The sequence below is a fragment of the Pteropus alecto genome, unplaced genomic scaffold (genome assembly GCF_000325575.1).
Source record: "Pteropus alecto unplaced genomic scaffold, ASM32557v1 scaffold81, whole genome shotgun sequence".
Lineage (NCBI taxonomy): Eukaryota > Metazoa > Chordata > Mammalia > Chiroptera > Pteropodidae > Pteropus > Pteropus alecto.
In genome coordinates, this window is record NW_006433378.1 from 6,763,415 (window position 1) to 6,787,062 (window position 23,648).

General features: G+C 41.0%; 1 protein-coding gene across 5 annotated transcripts in view; it reads right to left on the minus strand.

Annotated features, from left to right (window-relative positions):
- Window positions 1-98: 98 nt before the first annotated feature.
- Window positions 99-23,648, minus strand: part of KCNAB1 (potassium voltage-gated channel subfamily A member regulatory beta subunit 1) — a 314,248-nt gene continuing 290,698 nt past the window's right edge. For all 5 annotated transcript variants that reach the window (XM_006908205.2, XM_015586496.2, XM_006908206.2 and 2 more), the window contains 6 exons: window positions 22,392-22,477; window positions 21,030-21,150; window positions 19,878-19,972; window positions 12,639-12,759; window positions 7,145-7,233; window positions 99-3,410 (listed from right to left, as the gene is read on the minus strand). In XM_006908205.2, the coding sequence (XP_006908267.1) occupies window positions 3,321-3,410; window positions 7,145-7,233; window positions 12,639-12,759; window positions 19,878-19,972; window positions 21,030-21,150; window positions 22,392-22,477 (602 nt within the window). In that variant the 3' untranslated portion in view covers window positions 99-3,320. The remainder of the gene's footprint in view (window positions 3,411-7,144; window positions 7,234-12,638; window positions 12,760-19,877; window positions 19,973-21,029; window positions 21,151-22,391; window positions 22,478-23,648) is intronic.

A 23,648-nucleotide genomic window follows, 5' to 3' on the forward strand; every position in this document is an offset into this window, starting at 1 on the left:
ACATTTTCCTATTTTTAGTTTTCTCTTGTACAACTTAATAAAAACTTTGGGTTAAAATTATTCTTAGTAAAAATTTACTGGTTATACTACTTACATATTATTCTACCTTGGAAAGTATAATTTGAAATAAGTTTTGAAGTTAACTGAAATATGGAGGTTAGATTCATATTTAAAATTCTTGTGAAAGGCCTTGCTTCTTATCATTAAACTTTGCTTTTTAAAATTTATGTTTTCCCTAGACTTACTTATAAGAATCATGTGAATAAATACATCATCTTTATTACATTATTTCAGATTCCACATCATTTTAATTCCTCACACATGTAAATGTGCATTTTTATAGTTACTGATCAAATATTTGTGTGGCAATAACTGGCGTAGTACAGTTATATTACAGAGCAGAATGTCAGGCCTCTTTGCCTTCATGTGCCTGCTGTGCTTTCCTGCCCATCCTGTTTCTGTGTTTTCAGTATGCATACCAGTTACTGCTGTTAATGGAGACACGAAGGATATACATAGGCATGTATGTATAGAGAGAGAACCAACCTACAGATACATGTATTTGGGCTGGAAGGGGTGGGGTTATCACCCACCAGCAGGGGACTTAATTGAAGATTAGGAGGGGTTTTTAAGTGGTTGGTTTCGATTTTCATGGAGGTGGTTAGAGACTAACTTCTCATTGGGCCTTCATGAGTTTTGATTGCATCTCTTTGAGCTTTTCCTCTTAGCTGATTTCAAATTTGGATTCTTACCCAAGCTTTTTTAACTTAAAATTTCACACAGTTACTTTTTTATAAAACTTTAAAGCTAAAAAAAGGAAATTGTACTTAAAAGAGCATTGAACAAAATACTTGGGTTCTAGGCCTGGTTCTGCCACCAGCTGGCAGTGTGAGTGTGGGCGAGTCCTTTCATCTCTCCAGGCCTGGTTTCCTCATTTACGGAGGAGGGATGGTCTTGAAGATGGCTGAGGTCCGTGGAAGCTCTGCTGTCTTTCTGATGACCCTTGGCACACTGTTAATGGAGATGCAGTGACAGTTCTTAAAGTGGGAAGCCAGGCACAGGGTTTCTAGTGTTCATTTCCCCTGGCTGAGATTACAGTATGTGGATGGCCGCTACCCAGGTTACTCTTAGGAATGGTATGTTCTCTCCCAAGGAGTTCTTTCCAGAAAAGAAAATGAGTGCATGGAAAGTTTTCTTAAGCATATAATTATGAAATGTATTTCATATTTAGTATATCTGCCGTAGCAGCTGATGATTTGTATATTAAAAAGCTAACTGTTCCTACAGCTGAACAATACTATTTGTATTTAATTTACAGGCTCTTTCAAATGCTTTTGAGAAGCTTTAACCTTAGTGCAGAGTGTTTCTAAAACCCAATGGGAAATGATATCTTTAATAGCTAATCATTTACTCCATCGATAAGGAAAAAAGTTTGAATTGCAGTTTAAATCTGGATCACCGCTGTTTCTGTTTAGATATTCAGTGCAGCTTACTTGCCAACATAATTTTTATTTAAATGAGTCTTACTGCCTGTTTTATGGTGATATATATGTATATATTTTTTGCCTTACAGTGAAAGATCAGATAAAAACATTGTGAGATTAAATGCACAAAATGCTTTTATTACTCTAAGCAAATTAATAAGCTAAATTGTAGTTCCAAGTAGACAACTTCAGCTCATTTATACACACAGTAATTCACTGGATTGATTGAATATACAATGAACAACTAAAAAATAATCTCATTTCCATTGTCAATCTGATACTTTTGGGCAAAAACCCCAAACTGTTTCCCTAATTGAATATGGGTAGTAGTAATCAAAAACAAAAATTGTTGGTATTTCACATTAACATTTTAAGGTTTAGAACTTAACCATGAAATATATAACTGGAAATGATGACAAAATAACATTTAAAGTTGATAATATATTCTGTAATTCTCCAAGCAATTTCTATATGAGGGACCTGCTGGCTAGAAAATGAAAATTTGTACATGCTCAGGTGTCCAAATAGAGTTATAGGACCCCTGCCCGCAACATACACCCCCAAAAAGAAAAAAAATGTTTTCTCCTTTACAAGTATACAATATGTTCTCATAATTTTACTCAAGTGGAATACTCATGAGGGTAGGTAGCCAGTAGTGGCTGGGCTAGATAGATCTCAGCTTCTGAGTGCACTAAAGCTAGGCCCCTTTAATCCATGCGGTGAGCTTTCATGCGAATAGTTCAGTGCACATAATGTGATTATAGAATCAGGAAGTTCTTTAACATTTGCTTTTCGTTGGACAAGTTAAGTCACCCAGCATATGCTGAGTTGTGAAAAATTTCATGAAGCCCATGACTTTCATGTAATAACTTCTCAAAAACACCAAGCATTGTATTGTAAAATCCCAGTGCTAATTAAAGAGCAAACATTTGCCTTTCTGGGTATTTTACAGGTTTACTTATAAGAACTGAGCATGTGTATATTTATTTTAAAAGCTCAAATATTTAAACTTGCAGAAGCTGTGCCTACAAGCAGTCAAAAATATAAAGCAGGTTTTCATAAAATGTCAAAAATGAACACTTCATTGCAGATGCAATACATTTTATTCAAAACTAAGCCTCCATAGCAATGTAATCTGCCCTTTTGTAAATTACCATATTATCTCTAGTTAAAGACTGGGGTGTTCATCCTTTTACCATCTCTACATGTACATGGACATAGCATTATTAGAATCCTAATAGACACCTTGGATAAATTGCTATACAGGGTCATTCTTGGAGCCAAGCAACGGAATATTTAAAAGGTTACAGAAGCAAATACTCAGGAATTTTAGTTTTGTTGAATAAGTGAAACAACTCTTGCTAACAGAGATGTGAAAATAGAAAAAAATGTGAAATTATTTCTGCTTATTCTCCCAAGCAAGACTTCTGAGTGAACATAGCCTGCTCCTGATGCAATCCACATTGCATCTGTGGAGTTTTTTCATTTGAAAAAATATATCTGTATAGCTTTCTTTGTTACTAAATGCCTGAAGGTAATGTGTCTTTCCCCCAGTATACTTTCCATTGCATTAGCGTGATGTGTGCAGGGCAAAGCAAGAATAGGCAACTCCAGTCCAAGATAAGAAAATAGAATGGATTTTCTTAGTCGTGAGTTTTCAGATGTGCTCGTAATTCAGGTGCACAGTGGTAGCGACAGCAGACACCTCAGAATCCGGGGGCACTAGAGGTTGAGCAGTAGGCTGCTAAGTGATTTAAAAGACTGGCTAGTAACACCATTCTGTACCGGTATAGACCGATAATTTAACCATGCAGCTACTGTGGCTCATGCATTGCCTTATGATCTGTAGTCCTTTTTGCTGTAGGGCTTGTTGCGTAATATGTTATCAATCTCATTTACCACGTGTGTTGTCATCTTTGGGAGAACCTGAGAGCATGAGAAGTACAAAGAATGTGGTTAGTACTTAATAGTTGTTCTTTGTGCTCAAAGCCATCTAGACTGGTATACGTTTATAAACCACACTGGAATATAAGCTCTTCACCATACCGTCAACTCTTTGAGGTCAAGGACCTTGTTTTGTTCACCACTGTATCTCCAGTGCCTGTAAGAGTGCTTGGCCCATAATTGGTGCTCATAATTATTGGCTGACTGAATAAATGAAGGCATAAAGTACAAACGAAGGCTCATAGAAATACGGAATATCCAGAGCAGCTCTGCCCAGGAAGAAACACAATGAGAGCCACATAATATAATTTTAGATTTTCTAGTGGCCGCATTAATAAAAGTGAAAAGAAACAGGTGAATTTAGTACACATTTTTACTCCATCATACCCCAAACATCATATCAGCATGTGGTCAGTAGAGAAGATTCTTAAGATGCTTTACATTTTTTTAAATACTAAGTCAAATCCAGTATATAATTTAGGCCTTTTGCACTTAACAGCACATATGCATTTAAACTAGCTACCTCGCTTGGTACTAAGTCAAATCCAGTATACCTTTTGCACTTACAGCACATATGCATTTAAACTAGCTACCTCGCTTGCGCTCAGCCACATGTGGCTAAAGGCTACCGTAGTGAACAGCACAGGTGTAGAGACTAGTGAGAGCCTTTACCACTGGTGGTCAAAACTCTGGTGAAGGATGTCCAGGAGTTAATGGGCATCTCAGGTAGATGGGATAGCATGAAAAAGTGAAAAGTCTGAAATGGAGTGATAAAAGTGTGAAGTGAGTGGTGGAAGTGTGGGAATGGTAGGCATAGGGGAAAGAGAAGTTGGAGTAAAGAATGTGGAAGGCCTTGAATGCCAGGTTTTGGAGTTGGGACTTTATTCTGTAGACAATGGGGGACCTCTCAGGACTCCTCAACTGGGAGCGAACCTATCAGACACCTGGTGGTAGTTTGAAGGATGACTGGGAGGAGATTGAAAGGGGACACATATTAGAAATTTATTGCTGCCCTAGCCGGAGACACTAAGAGCTTTAACTAGGACAGGGGCAGTGGAGTAGGAAAGGAGCGTGGACTCGGGAGACATTTTGGAGGATGATGGTGATTTCAAGACTGTGTGACTAGAAGGATACTGATGTAGATTGTTGAGATTGGAATCCACAGGAGGAGTAGTTTGGAGTATAATTTTGGAATAGGATGTGTTGAGTTTAAGATGCCTATGAGATATCCATGTGAGAATAACTTGTAGGCAACAGGAAGTGCAGCTGTGGAACTTGCTAGTAGCAGGAGGATGAGTTGAATATTTGCAAGTCATTTGCACGGATATGCTAATTGAAGCCCTGGGAAAGGATGAGATCATTTAGGGCTAGCATTTATTGCAAGGCTGGCGGCCAAGGGCACGTATTACACCATAAGACGAGGGACAAAGCCAGACTTTTTTGCAGGAATAGTCTGACCCTGTGTGGAGACTGCGGTGAAATACAATTATGACGACCAATTCTGAGGTTTCAGCCGCACCCTTCCTCTGCTGCAATCGTGCTGCCTGGGGTGACTTTGTCTCCACTCAAGTGCTAGCCTCAGAAACCTTAGGGTTTGGCAGAACAGTAGAGCTACTCAGCCTGGGAAACTGGTTCTGGTTAATGTTTTCCTATCCGAAGCTAAAGGGACAGTTTGATTTCCCACCAGTTCTGAAGTCTCAGAGGATCTAAACTAATGTGTCATTTAAAAGGAGATTGCAACCATGAGATCCAAATCTAGAAACTGGATTTGTTGGAAGTTTTGTGTCCAAAATATAGTGGGTTAGCCATTTGAGGAAAAAAAAGTTCATTCATTACACCAAAATAAATTTCAGAGATTTAAACATTTTAAAAAATGAAACCATAAAAATACTTGAACATGAAAAAAAAAAATAGATATATATATAGTGTCACAAGGCCTAAATTATGAAGAGAAGCCATACTTTCAGCATTTTATGTGAAACTGCCTAATTTTTTTTAAATGTTGACAACTATTTTAAAACATTTTCATCTACTACAGATACATAGACATCCCACCGGCTACCAGTTTTGCAACCTTGGCATTACACTGGCTGGAATAATTGGTGGGTAAGGGGTGGTCTGGCTAGTGTTGCTGGGGGCTGGTAGGGGATTAGGGAAGTCCTCCCAGGGTTGGGCCACTGTTGAGTTGGACCTTGGGGATGGAGCAAGATTTTGGCAGCTGGGGTGGTGGACACTGCAGGCAGAGGACCACTCTTATTTCTGGGGATCTGAGTGGTTCGTGGGGGCTGAAGATTAAGATTCTGGGATGTGAGCCCTGGATGTGAAGGGCCTGACTGATCTGAGTAGGCGATGGGGGCCTCAGAAGGGTTTTAAGGCTTGTGGAGTAGAGAGGGAGAGGCAGTCAGTTCTCTCCACTTTTTACATGGAAGTGGGGAGGATGGCGGGCTGCCTGCAGCTGTGGTTTCTCCTCTCCAGTCTCCCCCAAACTACTGAGGTTCTGGTTTATATTTGCCCCTCCAGTTTATGCACACATTAGGCACATTTCATCCCTAGGAGCAGCTGCCTTGCTGTGCCCACTAGAAATGTCTCCTTTCAACTGCTGTCACTGCAGCTTTCTATCCTTACCCAATCCCAGCACTGCCGGGAACCCCCAGCCTCCCAGCTTACTTTCCTGCATTGAGGGGCCCAGTCATAGCTTCCTAGGGTAGATTCTTAGGTGCTGGGCTTGCGGGAGGTGGGAGTAGGAAGGAGGTATGGATGGTAAGCGCCCACAGTGGCGGCTGCTCTGCTTTCTCTTACCCTTTGACATGGAGACCTCGTTTTGCTACCAGCCAGAGTTTTGCTGGGGAGGAGATGCTTTGGGAAGATGACTGACTCAGTTTTCCTCTGAAATACACTCTCAGCTACCCGGAGTACTTCTACAGCCCAGGAATAGCACCTCGACCATCCCAGGCATATTGACTGCCCCTAAGATGGCAGTGCACACTCCGTATTAACACGATAGGAGTCCTCAGTTCCTCCCTCTTCTCACCAAGCTGTCAGCAAATCCCACCTCTAGTTCCAAAACCTGCAGAATACATCCACTTCACCTCCATGGTTATTGTCCCACCTAGTCCAAGCCACCCTCACCTGTCACCTGGACACTCCCCTTGCCTTTCTTCATTCTACTTCCCACACAGCAGCCAGAGCAATCTTAAAAATTCAAACAACAGCATGTTCCTCCTCCTCTTAAAACGCTCCACAGGGTGTGGCACGCTGTAGGTTAGCAGTAAATATTTGTGGAAAGAACAAATGAATATGTGAGGTACATATATTGTCCTATGGCTATTATATTTCAAGCAGGTTATTAAACAGGCTTTTATGGTCAGGCCTGGGAACCCAGCCACCAGGTGTAACAAGGTGGAACATTGCTTGGGTCGTAGAATGACGTCCCACAGAAACAAACTGTCCTGAGAAATGAGCTTTGAGAACAAAGCCTGTTAATAAGAAGACACCCCTGGATCCACGCGCTATAACAGATCTGCTGCCTCTTGTGCCTTTGTCCCTTCTTCCCCTCCATCCTTCATCTTGGAGCAGGTAGCTCGTACTCTACATTAGAGGCTTTCATGCAACTGGGAAGCCGTGCCATGAGAAAGGACGCTGCCCAGGGACATCTTCAAAGACCGTGAATTTCCCTGGAGTTTTAGGATGGGCTACACTAGGGCCCTGGTACTTGCCTGAATGGCACCGAGGTTCTCAATGAGTTGTTCAGGAGTGGATGATCCCAGGAGCACAGAACTCACACCCTCATTTCTCAGGCACCATGCTAGGAAGAGAGAACACCGGGTCAGGATATCAAAGCTCTTCTGATTCTCGATGAGCTTATAAACACCACCATAGCTACCATTGTTGCCAAAATTTTCTAACTTTTTGCGAGGAGGATGGACTGTGCTCCAAGATGAAAAACCTCAGCAGCACCCCTGATGAGAGGATTTAGTGGAATCTGTGCATTTGAATTGTGGGCTTCCGTGCTCCTGTGCTTTTCCTACTTGAGGCCTTGCCCTAGTGACAGGGGCTTCCGGTCCAGCTACCCACCCCAGGAACACATTCTCGTTCCTGAGAACACCCGACAGTGCTCACCGGCAGACGTCTGGATTCCCATATCCACGTGGGCCCACAATTCCCTGTCTTGCCATCTTATTCATGCTCTCACTTTCCCTCATCTGTTACACAGAGCCCTTGTAGACTCTGAATGTCTGATTCCTTTGTTTCTACTTGTCAGCCCCCTTTGGACCTAACACAAGATTCATTGTGTTGATTATCACTCTCACCAATCCTCAAACCCCTCACTCCCCTCCTGCCTTCTGCCAGCTTCTACCCTTAAACCTTCTATCATCCCCTGTCCCTTGCTCTCAGCACATGACCTGGTCTCCGACTCTATGTAAACAGTTAAGACCATTGTGTGGGGTATACCTTAATTCCCTGTTCTCCCAATGGACACGAGTATACATCCACATCCCCCAGTTCCAGAGGCTGCCTTGTGCTGCTCTGCCTGAGGCCACACTATGTCCAGGATCTGTCTTGTCCTTTTATCTTTTCTTGAACTTGATTTATATTCTACCACCCCCCCACCCCCCGCCCCAGATTTTTTATTTAGTATTATCATCATCTTTGTTGTCAACATAATGAGCTCAAGTGTATCCCATCCTAAAATAAGCTTCCTTTGATCTTTCATACCTGCCTAGCAACTGTCCTACCCTTCACCCCCTTAACTTTTATTATTATTATTATTTATTATTATTATTTATGCCTATAGCACCTGGTCTTTCTAGGTGGTCTCCCGTCTAAGTACTAGCCAAGCCCTACCCTGCTTAGCTTCCGAGATCAGACATCGATCTTGTTCAAGGTGGCATGGCCAGAGACCATGGACCGTGGCTCCACTGGGGCGCGAACTCGGGACCTGCGTGTAAAGCAGACCTGCTAATTGCTCACTATGGAACCACGTCCACCCCTTCTTCAACTTCTGAAAGACCAGTTTAGATTCTTCCTCACCTCCCAGTCCCCTTCTTGCCATGTGAGAAACCAAGGTCTCCAGGGACCTCCCCGTGGTTACAGTAGATATCTCAGTTCGTAGCTGCCTGGAACTAGATGTTCTATAGGCTCATAGATGCAGTGTCTCCCTGCTAGGTGTCCCACAGGCCCTGCAAACTTCTTCCTATTTACGACTAAGCCTGTCCTGTGTTTCCAATCTCATTTGGTGGCATCATCAACAACTTGGCCTCCTGACCCAGAAACCTGGGACTTACACTTAGGGACTATCCTTTTCTGGTCCCACCTTCCCCTTAATTGCCAAATCTAGTTGAGTATCCCTCCTAAAATGTCTCTAATCCAGCAGTTCTCAAAGTTCAGCATGCATCAGGATCACTTAGGGCTTGGGAACCACCACTTATTGGGTGCCACTCTCAAACTTTCTGACTCAGAAGGTCCAGGTGATCCTGAGAATCTGCCTTTCTGACAAGCTCTCATGTGATGGTGATGCTGCTGATCCAGGGACCATGTTTGTTTGTTTTTAAACTGAGGCAAGATTTACATACCAAAAAAATTTTACCCATTTTAAGTGTACAATTTAATAATTTTTTTTGTAGATATATCAAACGTGTAACCATTACCACTTTAAACTCAGTTTCAGAACATTTCTGTCACCCCAGTAAGCTCTTCCATGCCCATTTACAGTTAATCCCATTCCCACGGCCAACTCCAGGAAACCACTCATCTACTTTGTGTCCTATAGATTTGTTGTTTCTGGACAGTTCATCTAAATAGAATCGTGTGATATGGGTCTGTTGTGTCTGCCTTCTTTCACTTAGCATATTGTGAGGTTCATCCATGTTATAGTGCGTATCAGTATATCATTTCTTTTTATTGCTGAGTAATATTTCATTGTGTGGATGTGGGGACCGCATTTGAGAATCGCTGCTCTGGTTCAGCTGTCTGCGTGCCTCCTTCAGGCCCTCATCATCTCTCCCCTGCTCTGCTCGTTGTCCTACCTCTTGTTTGGCTTGTGCCCCACCCCCACTCCTACCTAGCTTTCTCCAGATACAAATCTGATCATGTCACTTGCCTGGCTACATGTTCCTCGACACGTACCCTAGGTAACCATCGTCCTGTAAGATGAAGCTGTCATTTCCCACCCTGGCACACCTTGCTTTCGGGGCCACTCTCCAGCTTCTCCTCCTCCTCGCCTCGAGCTCTGTGCCTCGGGAGCACGGAACTGTGTAAATCCTCTCCATCCCCAAGCATCATGTTGTTTTTCTCCTCCTCGAGCCCTTGGCGCAAGCCGTCCCCTTGGTCTGGAATGTCCCTTTGCCTCCTCCCTTCCTTTGCCTCACTATCCACTTGTCGTTGGAGATTCCCCACGGAAACAGCCTTCTCCTGAAGTCCTTCCTCGAATCCCAGGCTGGTCTGGGTGCCCCTATGCCAGCTGAAATCTTCCCAATTATTTTACTACAACACTGTATTACAATGATCTGTTTATTTTTTTGACTTGCCCACCAGGCCGTGAGATGCGTTTTATTTGCAGTTGGATGCTCAGCACCCAGCTAAGTACCTGTACATAGTAAGCACTTAGTAAATGGTTGTTGAATAAACATAGGCATGAATGACTGGTGGATGGAAGAGGATCTAAGCACCTCTTCTGCCCCATTTGCTCAAGGCCCTGCTGTCAGCTAATACTCTTAGGCTGTTACCATGCTCAGGCCTTTTAAGGCAATCAGGCCTTTTAAGGCAATCTTTCCACATGGGCAAAATAATGCTTATAAAGGCAACGAGCCAAGTGATCCAGTTCTTTTGTTTTTTGTTTTGGCTGCATTATTTCCTGCTTGACACTTAGTGCCTCAAAACTGGCACTAGTGGAAGTTCTGAAGGCAAAGCAGGGCACAGGGAAAATTATTGCCCATAAACTACTTGTTATCAGCAATAGCCAATACCCCACTCTGGGCTGCAGGGTGTACGTAGGAGAACCCACAGAAGAGAACTAGGTAGCACCAGAGGTAACACATGCAATGATTCTAGATAATTAGCATCTCACCGAGTGTCACCAAGCAGACATTACTGAATGCCTCTCTACAAGCAAGGTGTGATGGATGGGAGCCAGCCCACAGCGGAGGACTTCACCTCCCCCACACCCTTCTAGCAGATCAAAGGGAATATGCCTGGAAATAATTTCCCTCTTGGTTTGAGAGGTCTGAGGTTAAAACAAAACTGCTTGTTTATAAAGAAAGAAAAAAATGACAGGCAAGATAGACATCTGAGGGCACAGAGGGAGGAAAAGGAGAAACAAAGCATGTTTTAATTTATTCTCAGACTCTGTAAAGAGGGTCTTTCATGTGTATCCAACATCCAGTGAATGGCTAAATCTGGTAAAGATTTCCTCTTTAGAAAGACAGTGTTCTATCTCTTTCAGAGTAAATTTATTAATACTTTCACATTACTACCTAAAAACTGTATTTATGACTTTGTTTCAAAAATAAGTGTTTCTCTTTGTGCCTATTACTCTGACCATCTGCCATGGCTAGGGGTAGACAGAATTTCAGGTCCAGGGTGTCTGATTCTTTGCAAAAACCTCACCATTCTCATCATCATTGTTACCCGAAAGCACCTACTCTTTGCTTACATATATTATTTCCCTTCACTCAACAAGTTAGATATGTATTATACCCATTTTACAGATGAGAAAATTGATAGCAGATTAAATAATTTGCTGATTTACTTGTATATTTAAATTGGTTAAATACTAATGCTTTTTTACTGTGCTCATTAAAGCTATAGGGATACTAACTAATCACATTAAATATCTTCTTTGATTTTTGTTTGCTTGTTTTCTGGAAGAAAAGATTAAAGCAACAATCATATATGTACTTAGGTAAATGATATTCCCTTTCCCTATACCCCAAACCACCTTCATTTCCATCTTTCCATGACTGTTAACTGCCACTCTTGTTTCCCTGCCTTTCAATCTCAGAAGGGTCAAGCAACTAAAATATTCTGTCACATTATTTTCTTTGCATAGAACTTGTCTTGAGCTTTTTATCTCATTAAGTTACTGTATCTGATTTGTTTCAATTCCTGCTATTTCTTAATTGTTAACATTTTTTTTTTCTGGAATCTATACCTGCTTTATTCTTTCCCCATAGCTACCACAGGAATACTTTTATCTTCAGTTTCTTCATTTGTAAAGTGGAGATAATAATAACGAATATTCTATTAACATCTGTAAGATAGGACTAGTAATAGTATACACCTCATTGGATTGTTTTGACAATTAAGGAGATAAGACAGTGGCATATCACAGAGGCTGGCAAATATCCCCTAGCAAGGGAAAAGTCTAAATGCTTTTCTGTCCAACACCCAGCCACTAGACACATGTGGCTGTTGAACACACGAGATGTGTTTAGCCTCAACTGAGATGTGCCTTAGGTGTTAATTACATTTTGGATTTTGAAGACTTAGTATGAAAAACAGTATAAAAGATCTCAATAATTTTTTAATGTTTATTACATGTTGAAATGATAATATTTTGGCTATATTGGGTTAAATAAAATCCGTTACTAAAATTAATTTTACCTATTTCCTTTTTACTTTTTGAATATGGCCACTAGAAAATTTATAATTAAATATGTGGTTCACATTATATTTCTGTTGGGCTGTTTTCAGTTGTTACCAGTGACCGTGACCTTTCATCAACTCCACAGTGTTAGTGGAGCAATTTTCATGCCTCCTCTGAAGTTCCAGGGTGAAGCTGCTCCTCTAGGACAGGCTTTTTATGTGGCGGTTGTCTTGGGCCTGTCACACAGCAATGCTTCTCAGCCTCTCACCCTGCCCTGCCTAAACTTCAACAGAGATGAAAAACTGAGCCAGAAGAAATGGATGTCCTCCACAGTTCAGAGGGCACTCACCCCTGATACTGTGAGGATGCCTGTGTTTTCACTCACGTGTTCTTGTTTAAACTGTGATGTAAGAGAGAGGGGGAGAAAATCAGAAAAGTGTTTTGGCACATAGAAATTTTTCGGGGGCTCTGAAAACCTCACTTCAGAAAGTCTTAATCAGGAGTTTATGCTCCAGAGATCCGTCTGCCCCTACAGTAGATATTTCATCATGATAGAGATGTGGATCAACCTTAGAAAGCTGTATTGTGTGTGTTCCAGCAGAGCCCCTCTCTAGTTATTGGCTTACCGACAGCTAGCTGAGGGAGCGTGCAGCCCAGACGCTCAGCAATTGGGGAGAGGTCTTTTAACTTGTTTTGCTGTTTTCTCCCTTCTTCACTCACGATTCTTTCCTTCAACCACTGGTAGCACTAGGAATAAGAACATTTAAATATTAATGTCTGGTAACGTCGAAGACAGTTCAATAAAATATAAGAACCTCGTAGTGAATTCCGGCATCTCCTCACCTCTGACCTTTATGTTTCATGGTGACAGGGATGCCTGTGCCTTCATGCAAAGAAATTGTTCCCCTTGGTCTCACTCCGTGTTTATTGGATCGAAATAGATTACGTTTAACTAATATTCACCACACAGACCCATCAGCATGCACAAAAGTCGTTAAAATCCTGACATTTTATTCAGCTATATCCAGTTTGCTAAGTGGAGGAAATGATGTTTCTTATTGCGATGGCCCCATTTTTAGAATGTAGCAAAAAGAAAAAAAATTATATCTCACCAAGGTCTATTATGTTTCCTTTTTGTTAAGAAAGCTGGGCGCCAGGCTCTCTGTTCAAAGAAAGCCATTATCTTACATTCTTGTTATAGTTGTAACTATCTTCCTCTTGCCTTCAATTTACTCCCAGTTTTGTATTCTTATGGTGCTTTATCATTAGCTTTCTCAGTTCTTTCCCGGAAGTAGATATGGTAGAACTGATAGGTAACAAGCACATTTTAAAATCTTAAGTGGATAAAGACTTTCCCAAATGCATATTACCTTTCCTATCATGAAACTTAACAAAGTAAGGAAACTCAAAATGGGAAACTCTTCTCTGATCTGTAGACTATAAAGCGAGCTTAATTTTCTAAATACAAAGAGAGAAATCTATTAGAACTTCTCAATGGCCTACTTTCCGGAAGGTTCCACTCTTACTATGAAACAGAGCAATAGACTCTTCCGTACCAAGCTAGCATTAAGTAGCAACACCCAAAGGAAAAGAATATTTGTGAGAATCTGTTAGTCTGTTTTAATGAAAATAATATAAAGCATCCCACTGTGTGACAATGTGGACTTTCTCCACTATGTGTATTTTTGACATAATTGCCACCACGGACCTTTACCTTCCCCAAAGCAGCTGTCACAGACACTCCACTCACATAATTTTAATAGGCAGCTAGCTTTTGTTTTTAAGTATTTTTTTTCATCCTTCTAAGACAGTATTTCCAAAGAAAAGGGTAACCATGTTATGTTTTATTATGATTTTCTGGAACGATTTTGCAGATGTGAAAAAGAGAAAGGGCCAGCTGCCCCCATTCGTTCGCCTCCTGGATCTCAGAGGCTTATGAAGCCTGGCTTCTCACTAGAGGCTTTGTTTCGGGAGGTGGCCAAGACTTCTCTCAGCCTCAGCGCTGGGAAACTCGGCTTCTTCCAGGAGGAAGGGTGGCCTGGAGATGACAGCTGGTGCCAGCGATGCTGAGGTGGACAATTATTACAATGAATGCAGCCTTCCCTGGCCAGGGTACTGGGCACGTCAGGGAGTCCCTGAACTTACTTTTGCTGCCCTCATCGGGGAGAACATCACCAGTCCTCACTTTAGTTCCACAACATCTTTCAGGGGACCACTATCTCTAAATGTTATTCAAATAAAAAAAAAAGGTCGAACACCAATAGCCAAATGCTTTTCGAACAATTGTTTTTTTTATTATAACTAAGAGAGTTTCTAAGGTTTTAATATATATCACACGCAGAAAGAATGGTTGGTTTATTTATCAATCGATGGAACTCTATTTTTCAAATCTTACATGCAATGCATTTTTACTTTTAGGATTGAGTTACGAGTTTGTGTGCATGAGCGTGTGTGTAAATACACGTGCATGCACACACACGCATGCACACACACACCATATTGATAGGCAGACTTCTAAAAGTAACAAACATCAAATATTCATTTATTGAGTCCCTCTCTCCCCACTGTCAACACTGTGAATCTCATTGTTGTCTTAATCATTGGAAAACACAAGCAGGTAAGGGTTTTTAAAAGGTAGATGCATAGTATTTATTGCTTTCCTCATATCGAAGGAAACAAAAGTGTTTTGGAAATAAACTTATAAAGCAGTTAAATAATAGCTTTAACTGCTTTATAAGAGGAAAATGTTAGCGTAGGGAGGAGATGAAAATTAATTAAAATATTAATTAATTATGGAAGAAAACCAATGTTTTATGTAAAAGATCGGCAGTGTGTTTGGTTGTGCTCAATAATAAACTGGCTTGTTGACTCTGGGCAATAATCTTTGAATCGAAAGATGAAGTTTCCTCTTCTAACCCTATTATATTGCTTACCCCATTGCTGCAGTGATTTGATTATGTGTCGATCTTTCTAAGTGGAAGGCAGGAGTGGATTCTCGTTCATCTCAATGTCGCCTGTCCTGACACGGTGGTTGGCACAGAGAAGGGGGCCCAGCCAATATGGTGGCGAGGGAGGGGTCTGAGATGCCAGAGCTCCACAGGGTAAAACAGATCTCAACGTTTCAGATGGAGCACCCCCTCCTTCATGCAGTATGACTTTGCTCACAGTCATGCATGAGTACACAGCGCTGGTGGATTCCACATTGTTTCATAATTCACCCCTTAATATGTCTGTCTCTCGAACAAGTCCCTGAGTTACTACTCCTTGAGGGATGAGGCTGTCCTATTCATGCCTGTATCCTCAGCACTCAGCACAGAGCCCAGCATAGAATGAACACTCAGTAAATATTTGCCAAAGGAACAATCGAAAGAGCTTTTCTCCACAGATTAGTGGTCTATTGCTTTTATACATAACTCAAAAAGTTCTCTAAATTTTCCTAAAGCCTCTTTTATTGCTCTCTTCCAATGTTGTGACCATTATCTATGTCTCCATTTCTCAGGTAACAATACTGGAGTGAGAATAGTCTATGAGATTGGCTCCACAGTCCCCAGTTGGGTAATCTGGGATTGGAACCCAGGCAGCCACTATAAAGCCCTGGACAGAATCAGTCACATTTCATCTCTGGCCCTTGTTTAGAATAATATAGCATCCAAGATCATTGACTATTTCTGTTTGAACGTCAAAGTCTCTGGCTCCGAAGAGCAGCAGTCTTCATTAGTAAGGTTGAAATCTCTAAGTAAAGTGCTGGAGCTAAAAATTTTCCTTCTGAAATTAGACCATAATGTGTAATACCCTTAGTTTCTTAATGTGAACACCTGGAGTACTTGGACCACCCCTCTCCCCTACTTCGATTCACTTAGCTTTGCATCTTTATTTTCCTTGGACAGAGGGGTACATATTTTTATGGTCTTTCTACAGGGCATTTTGCTAACAGTAGGGAAGAGGTATCTATATGTTTTGTTATACTTTTCATTTCTATTTAAACCTATTTACAAGCTACACACCAGGTCTCTTGATCAGACTTTGTTGATCTTCTGTTATAGCTCATTGCATTTATTAACAAACATTTATGGAGTACTTATTGTGTGCCAGGCTCTGTGATGAGTTACATGAGTGAGTTTCAGTGTCCGTCCTACAAGTATTCACAAATCATTGGTGACTTGAGAAGTGTTTTGTAGTTGGGGTGCCCCACTCAGTGATATCCTCAGTGATATTTGTGCTGCCTCCCTGTGGAAAATACCCAACAATGGTGCATGATGGGAGCTGCACACAGCACCTTAACCTTTTGGCCACTGTCATTGGCCTAACAGATTGTACGTGACCCAAGCTTGGCCTGTCTTCTCAGGACTGAAGCTGATAAAGAAAAGATCTCTTTTCCTTCAGGTTACATGTCTTTAAGGGTGTATGCCTGCCGTCCACCTTGCAGTAGAAGAAAAGGATACTCCCATGCAGAGAGAAAGATGAGAGATAGAGAATCCTGACAACATGAAAGTCTTATCGATGGATGGAGTCACCTCTCAGGTCATTACAAGTCATCTTACCCAAGGAGTGTCTATATGTTTCCCTTCTTTGATGAAATTAGTTCAAATTGAGTTCTCTTGCTTGCAACCAGAGAATTCTAAGACTCTGTAAGAAGTATTTTTGGAATATAGAGGAAGGTACAAATAGCTCAGTTTTATAAGTGAGGATGGGCTTCACAGAGGTGCAGACAACCAATGTTTGTCTTTAGAGATGAGGAGAGCTTCCACAGCAGGATGAAAAGTGCATTTCTGGGGGACAAAAAAAAAATTTGCATTTGGGTGGAAAACAAAATAATGATATGGGAAGGGACAAAAACAGAGAAATGGGCCCAACTTAGATCCCCAGGGGATTTCCTTGAGTGCCTTTCTGTGGGGTTTGGGCTTTGTCCTGTACACAATGATTGGGAAGTCATTGAAAGATTTTAAGCAAGGTTATGATATGGTCAGATTATGATGTTGGTCACAGTGGTGGGTAATTGAGAAAAAGGGAAAAAATCAGGTGGTCCAGACTGGAGGTTACTGCAGCAAATCAGGTAAGAAACAATGAAGATCTGGGGATGGCCCATCGAAGGTCAAGATGTAGACTAGAGGGGTGGCTCCCCCATTAGACAAGAGCGAGGGAGAAGAGGAGACAGTCTGAGATGGTGCCTTGGCTTCTGACTAGGGTGACCAGATGGTCGGTGGAGGCGCTGTCAACCAAGACTGAAGGGCAGGTTCTGGGGAGTGAGGATAGATTCCATTGGGCATGACCGATGCCCACTGACAGCCACTTGGGGATACCCGATAGACACGAAGAAGTAGTGGTGTTTAGCTCAACAGTGAAGTCAGAGCCGATGACACTGATTTAGAAGTCATTGCTACAGCAGTGGGCCAGATGCAGCCTCCCAGAAAACCCTGGGTAGCATTATTTTCTAAAAGATAGGTATTTTTCACACTGGGTTAATTTATCCCTTACATACAGTTCAATATTTACAACAGATACGAAATATTAGCATTTTTATTTTATTGATATAACTTACAACAGGCAATGTGAAACACATCATTTTTTTTTTCTTGGAGGAGGGGTGTTGAGGGAGATAGGAAAGTTGCAAACTCATTAATCTACTTGCCTAGCTCTGTGTTAATTTTTTTTAATATGAGCATTCTCATTCACTTCTAAAGTTACCCTGATACTTGCTTTGCTTTCTCTCTCCTTCTCTCCTCCTCCCTCCCTCCCTCTCTTTCTCTCTCTCTCTCCCTTCCTCCTCTTTTCCCTCCTTCTCTTCCTGCCTCCTTCCCTTTCTCTCTCTCCCTATTACTACTACTACTACTACTACTACTACTACTACTACTACTACTATTATTATTATTATTTTACTTTAGTTACTGAAGTGGCTTTCCTAAGTGCACATGTATTGGTCTGGAAAATATTCAGGCTGATGATTTTAGGAAGCCTCAGGAGTGTGGAGCTCTACATAAGGGTGCTTTATGATTGGCTGCCTTTCACCTGTTGAGTGCCCTATTAATTATTAAGGATGTTTCAGAATAGGTGTCGAGCTGACTTCATAAAAGTCGAAAATAGAAATAATTTCTGAGTTCCTTTTGGGCTTAGCCACCTTCAACTATTTTGTATCTCCTTTTCTTTTTTTCTTTCTCCTTTTGTTAGTGCATTTGTGAAAGTTTTTCCAGGTATCCGTAAGCTTTTCCCAGACAGTGGTAGAAGTTAGCCAATCATACACTCCAAATACAGGGTGACTACTTCTCCTTTCTTTAAAAAACTGGGTTTGGGGGACATAAACTGAGAGCCAGAAGATGTGGGTTCTACTAGCAACTTTATTATGAGTTTACGGCCTTGGACTGGCATCTCACCTCTTTGTGCTCCATTTCTACATCTGGAAAAGGTGTACCCTCTTATAAGAGTAGTCTAAGACAAATATCCAACACATATGGAGGTACTTTGAATTTTTCAGAAAGTCTCTTAAGGCAATATGCTTAACTACAACCGACTAAAAGTCACCAGTATCTATTTGTCTTTGTGAGATTAATGAAGATGAATAAAAATACTTAGCCCAGTGCTTGGCATATAATAGATGCTCAGTAAACTTGTAATTTCCAATGCTTCCCTTTCTTCTTTACTCTCTCCTTGCCTTCCTCCTTTTATTCTTTCTTCTGTAAAATGCTTTTTAGTGTTTCTTTGCTAACTTATTTAGACTTGGTTCAGAACAATCTTCAGTTTTCAGAAGCAAGACCATTTTTAATATTCTAGGACCATTGTATTTGCGATAATGCAAAACTAGAAATAGGACCCTGTCACCATGCTTATATTGTATTATTTTAGAAAACAAATAATAGGTCAGCTGTTACAGACAGAAAGGAAAGTGACAGACCTTGAAAGTTTCAGAGTAGGGAAGCACATGATGGTCCCAGCCACGATGATTAAAGGGTTGGTGGTTTGGACCTAACTCCAGCTGACCTCCGCTAACTCTGTGCTGATGGAGGCAAGAGGGTTTCAGACTTCTGCTTCCTCTTAGAGGCCTTTGGCTTGTCTGAATTTTGAAAATGCCTGCCTCTCTCCCCTAACGTTGCAGACTAATTTGTGATGTTATTACACATTTTCTCAGGTTTTTAAAAACAGACATGTTATTAATAAGGAGAGATGTTTGGAGTACTCTCCAATAAATTAATCATCAAGGTGTTCTGAATGGAGGTCATTTTATGTCATTGATCTTGAATATCTTTATACTTCAGAGAAGTTAAGCTACAAGACATGGCAGCCAGAATTGATCTCTGCGAACGCTAGCCTTGAGCCCCAGTGTCAGAGATGTGTCTGTGTTTCTGATTTCTGAACCTTCTCTCCTGACCCTCCACCCTCACACAGTAAAAAATGTCAACCAACCTCAAACCGTACTGAGTTACAACCGGTTTGCCCCATGCGGATTAAATTTCTATGGCTTAAATTTTGTTTTGTCAAGAAAAGTAAAATTAGATCCTCTTATATAGAAAAGGGATTTTATATTTCATCAGTTTCAAAGGAGGAATGAAATGCCTTTTTAAACATAAGAATAAATAACAGTGCAGGGATTTGAGCCCCTGGCGAGTCCAACGAGGTCATTGGGCATTTCCCCCAAATTCCCAGAGGAGAATTGTGAAGGACTGACTGATGCTTGGCGAGGAGCAGAGACCTCTGGCAGGCTCAGGGCTCAGGGCTTAGGGCAGCCTGCCAGCAGACACCGCCAGGCCAAGGCCATGCTCTGCCTGAGCCGGAAGCCACAGGCTGCCACAGAGTTGTTCTACTCCATCTTCTTCCCTCCCTTTCCTCATCCCTCTCCCATCCCCAGACTCTTTTCCAGAGGTGGAGGGACATACCTTCAGAGAAGCCCTGGAGCTTTCAGGCACCCCATTTCCATATTTTCCTGAGATGATTCCACAGGCAAGTGGAGACCACGTCATTGCTCCTACTCCTACAGAAGGAAAAAGACATTAAAAGTTGCTTTGCAAGCTGGGATCAAAGTGTTGGGGCGTTGAAGCAGAACTTGGTTAGTTATGGGAAAAGCTGGCCAGATAAAAGCAGTTAAGACCAGCATACATCTTTCTATTAAAATTTAGGCATTTACAAATTGTGCTTTGTTTTTATAAACTAATTAAACAGGTACTGTTGGTTATAAGGGAGCAGGCCATAGAAACTAGCCTGAAACTGGCTTATTCATAATTTGCTGGTGTCCAAAATTCACATTAATTTTTATATTCAGAGGCAAACAGTTTTTCTTGCACAGAAATTTAGCTTTTTGCTTGTCCACTCAGTGCCTAAATAGTGCCTGATACATAGCAGATTCCTATAGCCTAGTACATAGTAAACACACAATAAGTAATGGCAATAATAACAATTGTTGTTGAATTTTTGTTATCCTTTTTTCTCTTACGTAGCATTTTCCTGTTTCTTAAGAAGCAAGTTATCTCTTGAAACTGTTTTGATAAATAAGCCTAAAAATGTAGCTTATTCACGTTTTTCTGATGTCCAAAATTCATGTATTTATCTTATGTATATATTTTTTCCCTCTGAAATCATTATGTCTGTCTACACAACCATGTAGTGCCTGGCTTGTCAGTTCTCGAATTCCTCTGTCTGACTCAGTTCCAGGCACAAAGTAGGAGATATAGATGTATATATCTGTATATTTTGGAAAGATAGTCATAATCTACTATAAGATGCATGCTTAGGCTCCAGCAAGCCCCCTATGAAAAATGAGTTTATTCATGGTCTCTTCTCTTCATTCTATATGCAATTTTTGAACACCTGCTGAGTATAGCTTATACGCCAATCACAATTCACAACTCTGCTGTATCTACCCTGTAGACTACACACAGGCACATTTGATTCCTCTATAGTCTCTGGAATGCATAGCTTTTATATCCCTTTGTTATTGAGAGACATTTGGGAAAGCATTTCAGTAACTTGTTTTCCAGATCACCGTCTTCCTGATGTTAAAAATAATCAGTAAATTTGATTGTGAAGATTACCTATTTTATGGTAGAGCTCTGGTAGCTGAACCTCCACTTTCTCTCTTTGGAAAAGATGATACTCAGCTTGTTCACAGACTGGAGGGATCATGTTGAACTGTCTGGCTACAGAATAGGCTTCCTAGGGAGAAATCAGATTGTAACTGGGTTTATACTGATGAGAAACAAGGCTGTCCTGTGATTCGTATGCATGAGAAATTTTCATTTTAGTGAAATCAGTACAAACCAAGAAACATGTAGAATGCCAAATAATAAGCAAAGTTATGACCGCCAATTCACTAAGAGCAATACCAAAGGCAAAAAATCTTTACTATTCTTCAGGAGAGTTTGGATTAAGTAAAGCCCAGAGCAAATTAGTCAAAGTGTGAATTATGGGCCATTATAAAGAAAATGTAGTTTGATTATTTCTAGATTTCTAAAGAAATGAAACTTAAACTAATGTCTAAAAAAATAAAAAATCTGTAATTAGCATGTAATTACAATATAGTTATTTAATACAGTTTTAAAAAGAAAACTAGAATATTGTGTTCGATATGTCGTTAGCTGACAAATTCAGTTTATCCTCTTGCCACCAAAGAAGATGCTAAAACACGATTCCTGTTAGCATCCTGCACCCTCCCTGTTCTATTCTGAGCTGATGAGATCCAGCCCCATATCCATCTCTATAGTGACGGAATTAATCATAAAGTTCTAGTGCGATAGCGGTTGTGAAGAAAGATTGCAATAGTTCTTACAACTTACACGTGGTAACCGGAAGACAATACAGGCATACCTCAGAGATACTGTGGGTTTGGTTCCGGACTACCACAATAAAGTAAGTGTCTTAAGGCAAGTCACACAGATGTTTTGGCTTCCCAGTGCATATAAAAGTTATGTTTAGACTATACTGTTGTCTATGAAGCGTTCATGAACATTACGTCTAAAAAAACGGTGTACATACTTTAATTGAAAAATATTACTAAAAAATGCTAACCATTATCTGAGCCTTCAGCGGGATGGTAATCTTTTTGCTGGTGGAGGGTAACGTCGAAGATCACTGATTACAGAGACCATAACAAATATAGCAATCATGACAAAGTTTGAAATATTGTAAGAATTGCCAAAATGTGACACCAAGTGAGAAAATACTATTGGAAAAATGGCACCAATAGACTTGTTCGACGCAGGGTTGCCACAAATCTTCAATTTGTAAAAAATGCAGAATCCGTGACGTGCAATGAAGTGCGGCAGCACCTAGGAGGACCAGGTGCTGTAGGCGTAAAAAAATAAAGTAAAATAAAATAAATAAAGTGCAGCAAAATAAAACGAGGTGTGCCCGTGATAAGATGCTCAGTGGCCATGTGGAAACAGAAATGGAATTACCATGATCTCCATAGCACTCCACCGCGAGGTTCCCCAGTACATCGCCATTCCTTGGTTTATCACGTGTGTCATGGCTCGAACAATTTCTGTGGAAGGCCAGACAGCATTTCATGAGTTTCTCTGCTTTCCAAAGTTTTGTGGTCTTTTTTTATCGTCCTGCCCAAAGCTTACAAGTTTAAGGCAAATATTTGTTTGATTAACATAATTACTTTGACATTGGTGACAACATAATCGTGTACCGTGATATATTGATGGTTTGGAAGCTGATGGTGCTTTTGGGTAAATTGACTTTCTGTTTCCATTTGCAGCAGCGATGCTAAGTGATACTAAAACACGGTGACCACCTTAAGTTCTTCCTTTACTTTTATCGCTTTATGGTTCCTTGCCCGATGAAAGAACACATGATTAACCCCTTTTAGAACTCGATACTTTGCTCACTAAAGTGAGAAGTAAGAGAAAGCATTTGTTTTGACTTTGTAGAATGTAAGGTCATTGAGAATAGAAGGCCTGCCTGCCTTTGTGTGTTGGATTTGCAGAGCCAGGCCTCACACGGCGTGGCTGTTTAATAGAGATGAATCATCAATAATGTATTTAGCAGAAAGATAAACATATTAAATGCTGAACAAACAGCTGAAGTAACAGTGGCTCCCAGCCCACAGTGGTACTCCTTGTCCTGGACCACTTTGAACCAAGCTTTATTCGAAAACACCCATGTAATGAATTTCACCGGGGCCTGCTCATGGCCCCACCCGTTTGCTCATCATCCTCTTTCAGCTTGACATCACGTTTCCTAAACAGGACACTGAATGCCTTCCCCAGAGGGGTGGAGCTGAGCTAATCCTCTTGGCACCAGCCAGATGGGATTCAGAACCAGAGAGCATGGAGAACTTCAAGTTCAACTTTGTGAAAAGTCACAGTCACGGTTGGATTTCTTCTATAAAACAGGTCAGACAAACACCCAAGAAGCCGGGTCATTTGACATTTTCAGGAGATTGCAGGCCTCGGCTTCTCTGTGTTTCACTAATACCTGTGGGCTAAATGTCCTTCAGAAGAATCAAATCCTGGTCTCAAAGTCAAGTTGAGGTAGATGTATTATTATTTTATTTCTCACAAGCAAGCACCGTCTAAATTGATAGGAGACAGGATTTGGAATGAGACAGCCATGGTTAGGGTCTTGTTTGGCTTGTATAAACATTTTAAATTGTACTTGGTTTTTTCCTTTGAAAAATGAGAATGCTCTTATTCACCATCGTCTAC